Source organism: Stenella coeruleoalba (assembly GCF_951394435.1).
Source record: "Stenella coeruleoalba genome assembly, chromosome: 9".
Classification (NCBI taxonomy): Eukaryota; Metazoa; Chordata; class Mammalia; order Artiodactyla; family Delphinidae; genus Stenella; species Stenella coeruleoalba.
In genome coordinates, this window is record NC_137155.1 from 55,006,395 (window position 1) to 55,025,172 (window position 18,778).

The 18,778-nt window shown below is 38.7% G+C and overlaps 2 protein-coding genes across 2 annotated transcripts in view; one reads left to right on the forward strand and one right to left on the reverse strand.

Annotated features, from left to right (window-relative positions):
- The window catches only part of SPMIP4 (sperm microtubule inner protein 4), a gene marked incomplete at both ends in the record, with an annotated part of 29,873 nt that extends 13,760 nt beyond the window's left edge, over positions 1 to 16,113 (reverse strand). The window contains 3 exon segments of the mRNA XM_079931942.1: positions 1,649 to 1,720; positions 9,469 to 9,765; positions 16,064 to 16,113. Of these exon segments, the coding sequence (XP_079788068.1) occupies positions 1,649 to 1,720; positions 9,469 to 9,765; positions 16,064 to 16,113 (419 nt within the window).
- The window catches only part of LOC307191369 (uncharacterized protein), a gene marked incomplete at its 3' end in the record, with an annotated part of 547,413 nt that overhangs the window by 21,340 nt on the left and 507,295 nt on the right, over positions 1 to 18,778 (forward strand). The window lies entirely within an intron of this gene.

An 18,778-nucleotide genomic window follows, 5' to 3' on the forward strand; every position in this document is an offset into this window, starting at 1 on the left:
CAGTTGCAGAGAGGCTAGAACAAAACTGAACAAGTTCCCAGAGGCATGGCTTTTCTGAATCACTTCATTTGAAGGTTGGGTACTTACTAATTACTCTGAACCCTACATGCCAAGAAATAACAATGCAGCCCAGGGACAAACTCCACACTAGAGAAGGATTGTCATCTGCTTTCATTGCATTTCAGCAATTAGTTTCAGCCTATGCAAATATTTCTGAAATATTTCAGTTATGAAAAATGAACTGACTTATCAGTTGTAGTAAAGGCAGTAAAATTGAATATACTGTTTGCTTTTTTATATGTTCCTCTATTTAGCAAGTGGTACATAAGCCATGTAATTTTATTAGTCCATATTGTATTATAAACAGACAATTCATGTGAACCTTAAAAGGTTTATATCTTTCTTTATTTGGACTCTAAGTTTGTTGGAACTAAAAAAAAAAAAAAAAAGCATGTTTTCCAGTTATATTTCTGGTTGAGTAGGGGAATGGGAAGCAATGACTATAGGAGTCTATGAGATCTAGAGTTACCAGATTGGCTATTATATATGAAACATTAAATTAGCATCTAAATTTTTTCTCATGTGACAAATTTAGCTGATATTGACAAGTACATGCCTAAAATTGATTTGATTCAACATGGATAAAATTATACATATATACACATATATATATGTATAACTGAATCACTTTGCTGTACACTTGAAACTAATACAACATTGTAAATGAGCTATAATTTAAAAAAATGGAAAAATAAGAATAAAAATTTAAAAAGAAAAGCTTTCTTAAAAATTCAAAGTTTGAAAGGATAAAATGAAAATAAAAAATGCTCAGAGACAGCAATTGCTTGAACCTATCCATGATTTTACTGCCACTCTAATACTTTTCAGTTTACTAATCCCAAAGGGATATACAAGGCCCAGCAACCACAAATTTCATGTCTTTTTGGCTCCCTCTTGTGGCTGAACTCTATATTAACTTCTTACCTATAAACAGATTCCTAACAATTCTAACAAAGGTAAAAACTAATGTTTTCATTTTTACTTCAGTGCTGTTGGTGTTTTATTTTTATCTGAAAATTTAAAAGCATGCCTTTGTAATATATACAACAAACTATTTCAAAGAGCAAAAAACAATATAGTAGAAAATAATTCCTCTAAGCAAAGGGTAAATTAAGTATTCTGTATCCAAAAAAGAGACTTAGGGAGTAATTTTATTAAGAGTTATTTATAGATTGTCATAACAAACCTCTCTCATAAAATTCTGATTAAAAATTTTGTTGAGGGCACTAGGGCTTTTTCTATGAACCTTTTAAGAAACGTTAACAGATTCTTATTAGATTGAATAACTAGATCAAAGGCAGGGAAATGGGCCAAGACGATCTGTATGAATCTTTTCAAACATTACTATTCCTTATTTCCTACTTTTTTCTTTGTTTAAGTGCAACAAACTGTTAGTGGATTTTAGTTTATTTGTTTTATTTTTGTTGTTTTGGTCTTGGTTTCTGTAATCAATAATCTCTACTGAAAAAAAAGGAACACTTGTTTTTCTATAAGTTCCCACTTTGGAGCTTTTTTATTTTGCATATAACTCATTTCCACTTGAAAATGTTATTTGATCTCATATAAGGAAAATAAACCTCAAACTTACAAAGAATCATTTCCATAGACGTCACTTTTTTTGTTCTGTGACAAATAATAAAATTGTTCAAGAGGAAGCTTTCTGAAAAGAAAGAAAAGATTAAATTGAACATCTTTTTAATAACACAGTGTAATGGTGAGATTGTAAAAGATAAAAATAGACTAATACAACGATGTATATATGGTAATTCAGTATATGAAAAGATGGCATTTTAAATCAGTGGCAAGAGTTTACTTTTCAATAAACAATGCAGGAGAAATTCACTAGCCATTTGGAAAAAAAGATTTTTATTTCATATTACAGAGATAATTTCAGATGAATTAAAAATCTAAAGAATTAGGGAAAAGCATACAAATATTAAAAGAAAATATACAAGAATATGTTTTTTTCTTAGTGGTAGGGAAAACATTTTAAATAAGATTTTAAAAAAGTCAAAAATCAAAAGGAAGTTTGATAACATCAAGTGAAAAACTTCTGAAGACAAGACAGCATAAAAAAGCTCAAATAAAACAAAGATTGGAAGAAATGTTTACAATAAAGATACATAAGGGATTAATATCCAGAACATAAAGAACCAATAAGAATCTATAACTAAAAGACAAGCAATAAAAATGGGCAAAGAATAAGAACAGAAAAGGAAATATAAACGGTCATACATAAGAAAACATAAACGTAAGAAAAAAAGTACTTAACCTAATCAGAGAAATGCATTCTGATAACCATGATAACATTTTTATTCATTAGATAGGCAAAAATTATACAGTTTGATAATATAATACAATTGGCCAATAGTATGGTGAAATGGATACTTTTAGACAATACCATGAGAATATAAAGTATTTGGGCTATATCTACTAAAATTAAAAATATTCATATATTGTGACCCATAACTTCGACTTAGGATTTTCCCTAGAGAAACATTCATTTGTGTATTGAGCTCAGGGAGGCCTGTACAAAGATATTTATTACATTCAATTAATACAAAAGAAAAAAAATACAAGAATGGCTGAATAATCTGATGTATCCATATTGTGGAACACTGTGAGAAATTAAAAAGAATGAGATAGATTGTATTTACAATCTTTAGATTGCAGTTTTAGGTTCACAACAAAGTTGAGGAAGGTAGAGAGATTCCCAAACACCCTTTACCCTGCACATGCTTATCCTCCCCCATTATCAACACCTCCCACCAGAGTGGTACCTTTGCTAGGACTGATGAACCTCCACTGACACATCATTATCACCTGAAGTCCATAGTTTACATTAGCCTTCACTCTTGGAGCTTGTGATGTTTTTTTGTTGTTGTTGTTGTTTGTGGTACGTGGGCCTCTCACTGTTGTGGCCTCTCCTGTTGCGGAGCACAGGCTCTGGACGCGCAGGCTCAGCGGCCATGGCTCACAGGCCCAGCTGCTCCGCGGCATGTGGAATCTTCCTGCACCGGGGCACGAACCCATGTCCCCTGCATCAGCAGGCGTACTCTCAACCACTGCGCCACCAGGGAAGCCCGTAATGTTTTAATATATATTGTAGTGCTGAACTGTTCCTCGCTGCTCAATATCTTTTGAACACCCACCCTGTATCTCATCTACCCAATGTAGATTCCAAAAAACTTGCTTTCTCAGCCTTTGAGATTGGCCCTAAAGTATGAGGGTTATTCATACCCCACAAGAACGCTCACCAACAGAACCCCACACTGAGGATGTTTGTAATTAGATAGATAATATCAAGTCTGTGGGCATCAGCCAGGTTTTCTCCAGTCACCCTGGTACTTGCTCAGTGGCTTCATAAACTAAATTATCATGGGGGCAGGGGCAGAAGTTCTTATTTATGGACTCAGCAACATGACCTCATCAAAACTGACCTGGCCACATGTGAGTTTACCAGCAGAAGTTACCAACCCTAAGTAATTCATAGAGAAAAATCTCTCTGGGTGTACTGGTCAGCCACCTGGTGGGAGGCTGATTACATTCAACCCCTTCCATCTTGAAAGATGATTTATCCTCACAGGACACTTCTAATTATGGATTTTCCTTTCCTCCTCACTTCACTTCTGCCAGCTACATCATCAGTGGAATGTAACAGAATGCCTTATTCACTGCATGCCATCTTAAACAATATTACTCTTGACTAAGGAACTCAATGTATCACACAAAAAATAAGGCAGTGGTTGAATTTAAGGGTTCACTGGCCTTGTCATATTTACAGAGTGGTAGCATAGCCTATTGACAATTCAGCTATGGCTGAATGTTATCCTGAAGTGTGGCACATGCTGTGAAGCGGTGACTAATAAATAGTTTCCCCCATAGCCAGAATGCATGGTCTAAAAAGCAATAGGGGGAAGTGGGAGTGATGCCCTTCACTCTTATTATTACACTCGAGGAAATCTTTACTTCCTCCCCAGCCACCTTGGGCTTTGCTGGTTTAGAGGTTAAGGGAGAAATGCTTCCATCAGACGACACAACAATGGTCCCGTTGAACTGGAAGCTGAACTGATGAGGTCGTAATCTGGGGCTCCTTATGATTCTGGAGAAAACAGCCAAGAAAGAATTATTCCAAGTAGGCTGGGATGATTGATCCTAAATATCAAGGGTAAGAGGATTGCTGCTATACCATGCTGGGGGAAAGGAGTATTTCTAGAACCTAAAGCATCTTTTGGACACCTCCTAGCATAGCTTCCAGTGGCATAAAATTAATAGAATACTGTAGTATTCTATTACTGCACACAGGCAGAACCACTAAGAGCTTAGATCTCTCAGGAACAAATTTGGGGCTGCCCCACAAGGTAATGAATTCCTACTAGCTAAGGGCAAGGGAACTTGAAATGGGTAGTGGAGGAAGGAAATTATAACACCAATAATAGCCTCAGGACCAGCTGTAGACTGCAGTCACTTCCCATATTTCCTTCCTTGCTATGTCCTGTATACATACATACATATATGTATATACATATATATATATAACTTTTCTTTATTTCCTCTCCCTTTTCCTTATTATTTCATATAGGGTGTGTTGGCGATGGTTTACTTTATTTAATGCCTAAATGTGGACTATCAGGACAATATTATGACTGAAATAGAGAGGAGTGACCATCACCAAGTGATCCTGGACTTGGCGCTGGATGCAGGAACTGATGAGACTTTGGATCTCCTCTTTTGGGGAGGTGAGTGCATTTTCATTTGTGTGAAAAATGTTGCATTTTCTTACACTGGAGCAGCAATTCTCAAACTTTGCTGCACGTTAGAATTACCTGAGGGATTTTATTAAAATGCATATTCTGTTTCAGTAAATCTGGGATGGGGCCCCAGATTTTGCATTCACCATTTCCTAGGTGATGCTCATGCTGCTGGTCCATGGACCACTTGTTCAATAGAAAAGCACGTTACTGTTGTTGCTGCTATTGTTTAAAGTGACAGTCAGCTGGCACTGATCGCTATCTAACATCTTTACCATATCCTCTGTACATTTTGCTAGCTTTCCACATTTTGAACACCCCACTTCCCTAGGTAGCATCCAGAAAATCCACTTCCCAGCCTCCCTAGCAACCAGGGTGCAAATGTGTACCCTAAGTTCTGCTGTCATCCGCATCTGCACTAGACTTTGGTTTGAATGTGAGTAGCCTGAGAACACGGGCTTCAAGTGGGGCATCCATATTGCTCATAAGGTAGAATCAGAGGTGTCCACTTTTAGCAGAGGCACTTCCCTGGATGAGGCCAGTCCTGGGAATGAGTCTGGCTATTATTTCTGGAAGCTTAGCAATTAGCCTATTTCTCTAGCCCTCCTACAGTTTTGTGAGTTAACCTATTATCCTCTAATAACCTCTTCTTAAATGAGCCAGAATGGATTCTGTTATTTGCAACTAAAAATCCTAATGCATACAAATGAATAAGTTGTACAATTAAAATTTAATTAAAAAAAGGGACTTCCCTGGTGGTGCAGTGGTTAAGAATCTGCCTGCCAATGCAGGGGACACGGGTTCGAGCCCTGGTCTGGGAAGATCCCACATGCCGCCGAGCAACTAAGCCTGTGCGCCACAACTACTGAGCCTGTGCTCTACAGCTCATGAGCCACAACTACTGAGCCCGCATGCCACAACTACTGAAGCCCGCACGCCTAGAGCTCGTGCTCTGCAACAAGAGAAGTCACCAAAATGAGAAGCCTGCGCACTGCAACAAGGAGTAGCCCCTGCTCGCCGCTAGAGAAAGCCCGCGAGCAGCAACGAACACCCAACGCAGCCAAAAATAAATAAATAGATTTTAAAAATTCATTTAAAAAAAAGAGAGGAGTGAGAGAAAGGGGCAGAAAAAATATTAAAAAAAAAGAACAAAAGTAGTTTTATTAGAAACATGAACTTTAAAAAAATCACATGTAATTTGGTCTAAATGAGATAATGTCTATAAAACACTTAGCACAATGTGTGGTATATAAAAGTTCTTGATTAATGCTGCTGTTTAAAAAAGATATTTTCTTATTTTTATGGAAATGGCACATGCTTATTATAAACATTTCAGTAAGTACAAAAAAAGCACAAGTAACCTCATGTAGAACATGATTCTAGATATCTCTCTAAAAAATAGATGTAAAGAAGTAAGGAACGGAGAGATGGACAGCTCTAGTCAGAACTAAAGTTTCAAGAATGGGATCAAAGTTCATGAAATTTCTAAAAGAAAATTAAATTTTTTTTCTTTGTTTTCTGGCCGTGCCATGTGGATTACGAGATATTAGTTCCTCAACGGGGATTGAACCTGGGCCCTCAGCAGTGACAGCATGGAGTCCTAACCACTGGACCACCAGGGAATTCCCTAAATCTTTTTAATTTTATTAGCATCTAACAGATGAAAAGGTAAACCTGAAGGAATTCCTGAACTATAGATAAATATCTCTTTATTACATAGATATAATTTTATACAGATATTTTAGAAATTTAGGAAAAAGTTTTTGAAACATTTAGGATTTTGGAATCATTATCATTTTTTAGATAATATTGACTCTCAGGCATGAAAGATAAGATGATAAACCCAGTTTCACTCACTTCTGTTTCCTTTCCCTGATCTCCCCATTTTGGTTGTTTATATAATCTGTACTTTGCCAGGGCTTATAACATTACTGTAGAACACTGGTTCTACAATAATAATTTTCCCTCTACAGGGGAAAATTCCCACTCCTTCCAGTCAGGGAAGTGCCCATACCCAGGGGCTTCTGCTCATTCCCTGAAGTCATCATTGCATTCCGGAAGAGCACACGTTCTGCAGAGCCTCATCTCTTGAAATCTTGCTGTTTTTAAATAGGGGCTTTTTGAGGCTTTTTGTCTACTCTTGAGGCTTTTTGTCTTTTCTGATAGGATTATCTACTCAATCTTTTAATCTCTTCAAACTGGAGAATTAGCAGATTTTGTAGACTCACCTTGCCTCAACATGCATTTGGAATGTAGGGGTGGGGGTAGGTATAATGCCTCTCAACCAATAGTGTGGCTTCCCCGTGTACTCCCAACACTTACAGGGAGAGTTTGAAAACATGTGTGGGTGGTTTCATTTTGGTTGTCACAATGAATGCAAGATGCTACCGGTATTTATAGGTAAAGGGCCAAAGATGCTAAATATCTTGCAATGTGCGCGACAAAGAACTGCCCTGTCCAAAATGCTGTCTTGAGAAACACTTAGGAACTGGAATAAACTACACAGAATTATCTTTCCTTGGCACATTAAAATTAATGGCATAATTTTATGGCATCCTTTTATTGTTTGGGGGCTGCTGGTAAATTTTGTATTTGTTTTATTTTTTAGGCGATAGGAGTGGGATATTCTGTGATCCTATTCCCCACGGGGAGTGGGGTGAGTTGTATCACAACACCCACCAAAAATCTCCTCCGGGGAAGGTGACAGGGTGTGGTTATGAGAACAAGCTTTTACATGGGCCAGAGGAGGCTTGACCCGTCAGAGAACTGAAAAATACTGTTAGTTTGTTTAAAAGGCTCTTCTTGGGGAAAAAGAAAAATATTGTGATAGAAGTTATTCCCTGTTAGGAAATAAGATAAAACCTATTCTGTAGTTGTTTGCCAAGTGATTTACATTGTATCAGAAGATATTTATACTTTGTCTTAAATATATTTTTAAGAGATAAATATGCCAAACTGATAACATTTAACATAAAAGGGTGTGAAGAGAATCTGAATACATTAGCCTGCATTTCTGAATCAGGGATGGCTGACATTTTAATTGGAACAAATATTTTCTCTCCCAGTATCCTAGGGCTGCATTCAATAAGATACTAAACACAAACCTCTCATTTCAAGCTGGGTTTCCCTTAAGAAGCTAGTCTTTTGCTTTCTTTTTACACACTGGAATTCTGTGAGTATACTTGTAATTCTTTTAGAATATTGTGCATTTTTTTAATATACAGATTTTGGGGACCAGGGCTGTAAACTCCCTAAGGAGCTAGCTATACCCCTAATCTCTAGACCAATGCTTGCTATATTCAAATTACTGAATAAATGAATAGCTGGAATAAGCGAATGAATGAATAGGTGAAAAGAATGTGGGATTTGGAGTTAAATAAAACTGGACTCAAATCCCTGTTCTGAAACTTCATAGTTGTCTGACCCAAGGAGAGGTAATGAATCTCTTGGGTCTCTATTTATTGTAAAACCAGGATAACAATATCTACTTTACAAAGATAACATAAATCTATATTATATTAGAAAGTAAGTTCCATGAGAGTGAGGGCTTAAACAAATCTGTTGGATGAGTTAATGAACTTGAAGTCCTATCTATAATGTGTCAATATTTGCATCTTTCCAATTGGACTTTTCATTTGTCTGCTTTTTATTGCTTTATTGAGGCTTTCCATAAGGCTGCCACATGTCCCTATTGTTACTGTTTTTCTCTCTAGCTGTGGCTTGTCTTTCCTGATTTATTTCTTTTAACCTAGTTAGCTAGATTGTTAGTACACTGGGTAACCAGGATTGGATAAAGCAGGAATAACCAGGCTGTGTGTGGAGAAGGTGTGATGGATTTTGCTTTGAGTAAATTTCATACTTCTTAATGTGACATCTAATTTACTGCTCAGATTTTTTTTGTGCTTTCCCTTCAGTTTTAACCTGTACTTTGAATAAAGTTGCTGAAAGGGTAACTTTAAGATATATAAATGATGACTGAAATATTTTAATACTTGAAAACAATGCCCAGTAGATTCTAATTGATAAACAAATTAGAAATCAAAAGTTAAGAACATCTGGGTGACTTCCCTGGTGGTCCAGTGGTTAAGAATCTGCCTTCCAATGCAGGGAACGTGGGTTCCATCCCTGGTCAGGGAACTAAGATCCTACATGCTGCGGGGCAACTACTGAGCCCGCGAACCACAACTAAGACCCAATGCAGCCAAATACATAAATTAATTAATAAAAAATATTAAAAAAAAGTCAAGAACATCTGTAAAATTAGGCCAGCTATTTGCTCAAGTCAAAAAAAATAATAATTTAATCTTTCTCAGGAGCCTTCCTATTTAGTTTTAGATAAAATGTGATTAGCAAGGGAATTAAATTCATCAAAATTTCTGATCACATACTTAAACATCTCTAAGGAAAGCAAAGTCATTTATAACATATTTTTTACTGAAATTAGAAATTTTATAATTAGTGTCTTTTTTTAATTTTAATTTTATTTATAGTTTTAATTATAAAATTTTTTACTAATTTTATAATTAGTGTCCCATCTGTGTCTTTTCATAAATAGTAAAAGTTCGGAAGTAGATTTAAGTTAACAAAGGACTCACAATAGAAATATAGATAATCGAATAATAATGACCTCTGTGTGAGGGACTGGAAGTTTATTTACCTTGGCCAGGTTTCTCCACCAAATCCATAATGCTGGTGTCCTTTGCCCATGACACGAGGAGGTTCACATTTTGGCCTGTGTTCCTCAGGGAGTGAAATGGGTATTATGCCACCATATTCCCTTTCAGCGCCCCACGGAAGCCTACATCGTTGGAGTGACTCCCTTAATTCCTGATACGGGGAAAAAAGAGAGACTTTTGAAATAGCTTCAGCATGGAATGCTATGCTCTGTTTGTGTCCCCCCAAATTTATATGTTTAAATCCTAATGCCCAGTGTGATGGTATAAGAAGGTGGGACCTTCAGAAAGTGCCTAGGTCATGAGGAGCCCTCATGAATGGGACTAGCGCTCTTGTAAGAGAGACTCCCGAGGGCTTGCTAGGCCCTTCTACCATGTGAGGATACAGCAAGAAGGAGCTGGTCAGAAATACATATTCTCAGGCTCCATCCCAGACCAAGGAATCAGAATTTGGGGGCGGGTAGAGCCCTGTAATCTGTTTTAAACAAGCCCTCCAGATGCTTCTTTTGCATGCTTAAGTTTTAGATGCACTGCTCTGTTCAACAGTTACCTTCCATAGGAAACAGGTCTCCAATAGTCCCACCCTTTACAGCTGTACCGTTCAGTAGGTTGGAGACATGGAAGTTTCCTAAATTTGGCCGGTAGGACTAGTGTGATGTTGAAAACTGGTAGTTCAGATGACTTTCTCTGTTCTTTCTTAACAAGGCAATAAAGGGCAAGGATGCTTACTCACTGCTGTAACCATGTTTTACAGGAAGTACTCAGTGGATGTCTGTTAAATGAATGCATGCCTGAGTGAATGAGCAAGGCCTAAGAGACTAATTTGTTTCCTGGACTGCAACTTATGACACAGAATGAAAGCTTCAGGCTAGGGAGAAGGCCTCACAAAACTCTTAAGAATATCTGGCTAAAGATCTGCATCCTAATTAGGAAGGATTTAATGTCTTCCAGTTTCCACTAATGGCAGTCTGAAATATTTGGACTAACCTTCCCACTGAAAATAACTAAAAATGCTGAAAAAGCAGCTTTGGGGTTGATGAACATGTGGAGATGGGGGGTCAGTGGCACCCTCAGACCTCATGTAAGTTCTGCACCCCTTCCCACATACCTTGCCCTATGCATCTCTTCCATCTGGCTGTTCTTAAGTTATATCTTTTTATAATAAACCTGTAATCTATCACCAAAAGATGAACAGTACAGGGTTCTAGAGAATAAAGAACATTGATTCATCACAGTTTCCACAGCACAGCTGTGGAAAAAAGAGGACAGGTCATTGTAGACAAGGACTCTGGCACACTCACCACGGAATCCCCAGGATATAGTATAGTTCCTTGCAAATATATGGCACTCAACAAATATTCATTGACTAGGTGGTTTTCCTTGAGAGCAGACAATGACATGATAATCTTAGAAAGGGAACCAATTGTACTTTGGGTTAAATTTTCTTGGAGAAGTTGAATTCTCTTTTTATTTGACTGTTTTGATTTGCTGGGAGAAGACAAAATGAAACAAAATGCTGAAAAGAAAAAATAAGAAAAGCTTCTTCTTAAAAACAGCTCATTGTTAATAAGACAGAAAGGGATACCAGGGCTCCATAAGAGGAAAGACAGGAATCCAGAGAGGTAAACAAGCACAGAAGCCACTTTTGCCCTTAGGGCAGTGCTGATTCTGGCGAATTTTTGTTTTAAGGGTTTTGCAGGGTGAGGAGCACAGAAATCAGCCAGGTGAGGAACTGAAAGGACACCATCTCCGCAATAAGCTGGGACCTTAAAAGGCTTCCCACTCATGTTAAAAGTGAGTCAGGAATAAACCAGCTCTCTCATCTTCTGCCCAAGTTTGCACCTGTCCATGACTTGAACTTAGATTTAAGTGGTCTGGGATACCTCCTGTACATATATATGCAAGACCAACAGGATTCCCTTCTGGAGGGAGGATTCTTGTGGGAATCATTGTCTAGGATGAGTTCTAAAGGATGAGTAGGACTTATCTAGGTGCAAGAGAGGGAATACCCTAGGCACGGGGGAATAACATGTAAAAAGGCCTAGAGGTTAGAAAGGTTATGGGATTGAAAATTCCTGACAGTGCTGGCTCCAGAATCCTTCTTGGGGGAGGACTTGCTTGTTTTATAAAATATTTTGTTAGGTCGCTTGGTAAAGAGACAGAGACTCTGCAAGTACAGGTGTTGCTAAGGACTCAAGCAACCCAAGATTTGTTAAGCTGCTCTGCAGTGGAAGGGATTTGGTTTTTTGCTCTCGAGAGAGGAAGATGAGAGGAAAGGGAAGTAAAGGGAGAGGAAGAGAAAAGGCCAGCAGGATGGTAAGGGATTGCATTGGGTGAAAAGCCAGTGAGAGAACTCTGGTGACAGCTGGGCTAAAGAAATTTAAAAAATACACAGAAGCTACGGCTAATAAGGGGCTTTTAGTTATGTATTGTATGGTGTGATAGGATTCTTCCTTTTGACCCCTAACTGATTAGTGAAATTCACCAGGCTCACAAGTGCTCTGTGTGGATGGGGTCTTTGGAGGAACCTAAAAAAATGACTGAGTTTCACACCTGGGTCAAAACGTTGTTGAACAGAATCAGTATAGGTGGAACCAGGAACCCAAAGTCAGTAATGACCAACCCCCCACCCCCATCCTGGGAATTTGGATAAATTTTGAGGAAGGCTTTGGATTTCCAGAAGGCACGGAATAAAGATTTGAGTGGAACTTATCTGGATCTTAAGGGCTGAGAAGACAGAGTTGAATTTTGGGTTATGTCAGTAGAGCTGTGTGAGAGGGGAAGCAAGAGAGGAAGACAAGGACAATATCCTGCACAGCCTTATGGGCCCTTTGGACTATACCGTCTGAGCAATGGGGAGCCAGTTAGAAACATGGGAAGGGAGCTCAGAGAGAGAGGTGTGGACTGTAGAGCTGCTTTCTTCTTTGTACCAGGATAGCGTTTGGCTTAATGTAATCCCCCTGTACATATTTGCTGAATGAAATGAAGGAGTAACACTCGGGACTGTCTTATACGTGGAATGCATTAGCTCATAAAGTCACTAGACAGGGGTTGCACTAGATAGGCATTGGCAAATTATGGCCCACAGGCCAAATCCAACCTACTGCCATTTTTGTAAGTAAAATTTTATTGGAATGCAGCCATGACCATTCATTTATATACTGGCTATTGTCTATGGCTGTTTTCACCCTACAACAGCAGAGTTGAGTAGTCTGACCGAGACTATAGCACCTGAAATATTTACTATCTGGTCCTTTACAGAAGTCTGTCAACCGCTGCATTAGCTAGTGAAGGAGAATCTGGTGACCACTGATTTGGGGTGCTGTAGAAGGGATGCAGGTATTCAGTTCTCAGACCTCTGAGGTATGATCTATGACTGTGATCAACAGCCACAGTTTGGGGGGCATGACAAGTGAAAAATATTTAAACACGTTTGATTAATGACAACCTAAGCTTTAATATCTAAGTTTTTAAAAGTTACATTTAAATTAGATGAGTTAATTTCTCAGCATCTGACCCTCATATATTACACTAGCCTAGGAAGATGAGCCAGTAGCATATGTTAATCAGTCATTTGGGTTGGCATTCATCTAAAGCCAGTAAGTTGCAGGAGACCATTTAAAATAAAAGGCAAAGCAAAAATAAGTCATATTTCTCTTTCATTTTAGCGTCTTACATTCCCTGCCATGCCCTAGCTTTAATATTAACAGAATTTATAGAAGGAACTAATTAAATTAAATATTGAAGTTTTAGGATTAAATAACTTCATAGCTTAAATAATACATGTCTCCAAAGCAAATAAAAATAAATTATTAGTGCTGCGATCTTTAGCCACATAAAATGAATGTTTACTTGTTTTTGAGAAAGATACATTCCCTATGGATGAACCAATATCTTGCTTTGGAGTCACTGTACAGAATTTTGACTCGGGGGGGCTGAATTTGGCCAGTAATTATTGGAAGGCATGATTAAAGGAAAGCCTAGAACAAACATTTTTAGACAGGAAGCTAACAGTCAAAAAAAAAAAATTCAGGAGTCAGAAAGCAATGGGATGAAGCCAGAAACAAAAATGGGAACTTATATTTAAATCTTAAGCAATTCTCAAGACACTTCCTTAATTGATGTTTATTTTCCTAATGGACTAGGGAACTTGCTAGAGGTAAGGAGATGTCAACTGAATGGAAAAAGGAGGTAGGCGTCTGTGATTTTGAGTATCTGTACCTGCCACTCTTAAATTTTCAATGGAAGAAATACAAAAGAATACCACCTGCTTATTAATATTTTTAAAGGAGAGCAAGTAATTATACATAATAGTGACTAACATAATTGTTCCAAAATATACCAGTGAAGAAAGTAACTGAAGTACAAAGATTAATTTGCCCTTGGTCACTGGTTAAGCCAGAACTGCAATCCTGGTTTTCTTTTTGTTTACAGTGCTTTCTGCTAGCCGAGTGGTTCTCAAAATAAGCTGAAAAACTTCTAAAAATGCAGATTCCCTAGACCCAACTCAGACCCAGTGAGTCAGAATATTTACAGATAGAGCTTGGGAATCTGTATTTTCAGAACACTCCTCATGTGATTTTGATGTGCCCAGTTGTCAAACCAATGCTGGGTAACAATGGAGTTAGACTGTGTTGTCTTTTCTGGAAAGAAAAAAAAAATAGGTGGATGTGAAGAAATCATTTTACATCCCTGTAAAATTGCCAAGTTAGTTTAAAATACATTATAATATTTAAAAAAATCATCCTTTTAAGTACATCCATGTTTAGAAAATTAAGCTGCTGAGAGCTAACACATGCTAGGACTCATGTTCATCCTTACCATTATGAAGGTAATCCCTAAAAGCCAGGAGATTTTGTTTTTCACTGTTTTGTTTTGTTTTTGAGATACCTTGAGGTTTGAGCTGGGAGCTATAGACCCTGAACCTGGTCTGTAAGAAGTAAGCCTCAGCATTGATAGGGCAGAGGGACCAATATTACCCTGATGACACTTTCCAGAGCAGTTCAGAGGAATACCACTGAGAGAAAAGAGAACTTCTATTTCTGTAAGCTGCCCAGCTGCTTTTTAAAAGGAAGTTAAATGGAGGGGGTCTGAGAACACATGATCATCCTGGCTTTCCCATTTGGGGACTATGAAAGGAAAAAGTTCACATGGAATAAAATGGAAAGCAAACTTTATTTATTAGGAGCTAGGAACATGGTTGTACATAGATATTGCTTCGAATAATACCTTATTATAGTTTATAGGTAATTGAATATATGCTGTGTTTAATTTTGTAGTCAGTTAATGAAAAGCAATATTTTCTCAAAGATGTTTCTCTTAGATTTCATGCCAGTTAAAGGGTTTTGGAGCCAATTACTAACCAACCGTAGGGCCACTTAGGTAGAGGGGATCAAAATTTCAGTGAAACGCCTATACAAGTGCTTGAGAGGGCATAGTGAGTTCAGTCAGACATGGCAGCGCTAAATTCCTACTCAGATCCCTTTTGGCCAAATATAAAACCTCACATTGCTGCTTTTGATCCTGGGACAACTGTCCATCCCCAGATCACACACGATCTGCTAAGGGTTTCCTCTGACTCCAGGGAAGCCCTGTCTAATCTGATGGTCCTCGGAACTGAGTAGGAATTTAGGGCTCACAGCCACTTTTGGGAAGCAGGTAACAGCAGGTGCAGCAAGGACTGAGTCAGTAGAAGTGAGCTGAGCCGTCTTTCCCACAAATATGAAAATATTTCTTTTCATTAAGTGAAAATAGCAGTTTACAAAAAATATGTTGAATATGATCTTTAAATTTAAAAACTGGAGAGGACACATATTGAGATATTAACAACGGTTCTTGTTTCTGGATAAAGGAAGTACAGAGGTTTTCCTCCTTGTGCTTTAATTTCATAATTTTTCCTTTGGTTGGAAAAATGTTTTCTTTGTGGATTTCCATGATTTCAATATTATTTATATGGAAATGTGTTAGTTTTTGACTAGGGGGAAAAGCTATCTTTTTATTTTTTCATATAAAGAGTATGTTTACAAATTGGAATAGATCCATGGAAGTCTGATCAAGACAGTGAAAGCGGGCTTCCCTGGTGGTGCAGTGGTTGAGAGTCTGCCTGCCGATGCAGGGGACGCGGGTTCGTGCCCCGGTCTGGGAAGATCCCACATGCCGCGGAGCGGCTGGGCCTGTGAGCCATGGCCGCTGGGCCTGTGCGTCCGGAGCCTGTGCTCCGCAATGGGGGAGGCCACAACAGTGAGAGGCCCGGGTACCACACACAAAAAAACAAAAAACTATGGTCCTTTCTTTTGCATATTTTTAACTAAGTGGACCAACTAAACCAAAAATAGTTTATAACTCCAGGGGTCACTTTTGGAAACTTTCGACCTCTTCAAACTTGTTTTTCTCAGAACTAAATAGAAGACCATGGCTCTAAAATTAAACAAACTGAATAAGATGTGTATTTTAATTGGTACCTGGAGTCTTCCAAATGCATTCAATACTCTAAAATTGCCTCTTTACAAACTATCATTTCTAAATTAAGGCAAACAAACAATTGCAAAAAAATGAAAAAGTCTTCTGAGGCCTCTTTACCTCCTCCTCTTTGTCTTCAGCACCATATTCTTCTTTTCCTTCTGCACCATCCCCCTCCTCTATACCTTTGTTTCCTCATTCTAATTCTCTCACTGAACTTCCCTTTTTCTCTGAAACTCTCCCTCTCTCCCCCTCTCCTGAACCTAGTAAAAGCTGCCCCTTTAAAATCAGACCCTCTGAGGATCCAAATGCTAAACCCCTTCATTTCTTATGTTCCCTGGACTAAAGCTGAACTATGTGCCATAGTCAAAATTTTTTCTCAGAGGAAGTGAGGATCCCCACAGGATTGCAGAGGAATGTAATATAGTCATTCAGACTTACTTTTGGTTTCTGGTTTCTCTGACTTATATCAGCTAGTTCGCTTGTTGGCGAAGGCCAGGCCCAACACTGGATGAAACTACTAATTGGGATGGTCCCAAGGCCTGGAGACAAACCCTTGCTGTTGCTGTTTTATCATACGATGAGGCTCAGGGAATCACCAGGTGACTCCATTTGGCAATTCCTAGGGCTTTCCCAAAGCCAGTCGATTGAATAAAGTTCAGGCTTGTACCCAGAAGCCCAGTGAGCCTGTGTATGACTATCATACCTGGCTCTATATTGTCTTTAAAGAAAATTCTGGTCTTCCTTTGAATGTTGAACCCACTTGGGTAGCCTTTAACTCTATGTTCAGTAACGGGCTGAACCAGGATCTTTCTCTTCTAGTTGAAAGGACCAGGATGGAATGAGAAATTATGTCCATTCCAGATTTAGTTAATTTAGCAAACTAGCTTGCCCACACCCTAGATGATTCAGCTAAAAGGAAGACCACTAAAATCCTCAATTTTCAACTCCAGCAAATGGAGGATTGTAAAGAAAAACAAAACCTTCCCAGTCTTTGCCATTATTGCAAAAAGCCAGGACATTGGAAGAAAGACTTAGGAGCTTAAGCACTCCAGCTACCTTCAACCCTCTAACCAGCCTTTCCCGTGCTCTCTTAACTCCCAGTGATGGGACTGCGAGGAATTACAGGTTTTCCTCTCAATTTTCCCCCTTAATTGACTTGGAGAAACTACTTTCCAGATGAGGAATGAATCTCTTTCTGTCCTTATTGAACTGGAGCTACACCCCTGATGCTCAACCCCACTGTTATTAAACAGCCCCTACCTTGGAATACCAAAATGGTTCAAATAGTGCGGATCTCACATAAATCTCAACAGATTTCTGTTACTAGACCCATCCCCTTTTGTTTAAGCCCTCTAAGAGATAATCACCCCTTTCTCCTTAGTTCCTCTGCCCCATTTATTTATTGGGCCAAGATTTCTTAGAAAAATATCATCCTGGAATTTCTTTCTCCTAAAAGAAGGAAATAATTCTAGAATTTGATAACAGCCAAAATAGCTGACTGGGTGAATCACTTGACCCTTTAACATCTTTTATGTGCTCTGTCTCTGGCAGCACTAGAGCTAATTCTAAGGACACTAATCATTTGTCCCTAATGGGTCAGCTACCACCCTCCTTATGGGCAAAATCTTCAACTGATATTTTCAGAATCCCCAGTGCCCCTCCCATTAGGGTACAAATAGATTCCTCAAAGCCTCTCCCCAGAATCAGTCAATACTCTGTAAATAAAGAGCCCCTCCAGGGCATTAAGTTGATAATAGAAGACTAAAAGGCCCAGGGCCTCGTTATTTTCTGTACTAGGCCCTGCAACATCCCTATTTTACATGCAAAGACATCCAGTGGGGGAGGGTGGAGATTGGTCCAACACTTCTGAGTCATAAACAGTGTTGTCTTCCCTTGTCACCCTATTGTTCCTAATCCCCATATTTTATTAGCCTCCAGACCCATCGAAAGCAAATTTTTTTTTTACCATGATTGATCTATGTAGCGTCTTCTTTAGCATCCCTGTGGATAGAGCTAGTCAATATCTATTTGCCTTTATTTGGGAAGAACAACAATACACCTGGACAGTAATGCACTAGGGTTTTACTGAGACTTCTCACAAACCTTAAAAACAGATTTAGATAATATAAAATTTCCTAGAGACTATTTTATTGCAATATGTAGATTTGCTTCTCTGCTCCCCTTCTCAGGTCTCCTCACAGGAAGACAGCATCCACCTGTTAAAGCTTTTAGCCTCAAAGGGGTATAACCTTTCGGAGGAGAAACTGCAGTTTGTTCCAACCCAAGTTATTTCGGGCACCTGATCTCAGAACAAGGGCTTACCTTGATCCAGATAGGCTTCATGGCATCTGGAACTTACCAAAACCCCAAATCGGATGTCAACTACAAGGTTTCCTTGGGTTGGCTGGCTATTATGAGAACTGGTTTCTGAGCTTTTCTCTCATGACCCAGCCTTTCTATGCCTTACTAAGGAACACCAAACCTGACCCGATTACTTGGGAAAATCAGGATGACCTAGCTTTTAATACCTCAAGGGAAAGCTTGATAATCCTTCTTTCCTTCGACACCCTAATCATCAACTTCACTATTTCCTCTTCCTATATGAGGAGGGAAACACTCTTGGAGTACTTACCCCCAAACATGAGTATCACCATTGCCCCATAGGGTACTACAGTCAGCAGGTAGACTCTGTGGCATGTGGATACCCCTGGCCTCAGAGCCATTCCAGCCCCATCCTTTTAGGCCACTGAAGAACAGTCATGGGATCCCCTCTAACGATCTTGATCTTTGTACTCCATACAGTAGAAACCCTCCTGAATTCTCATCACACTT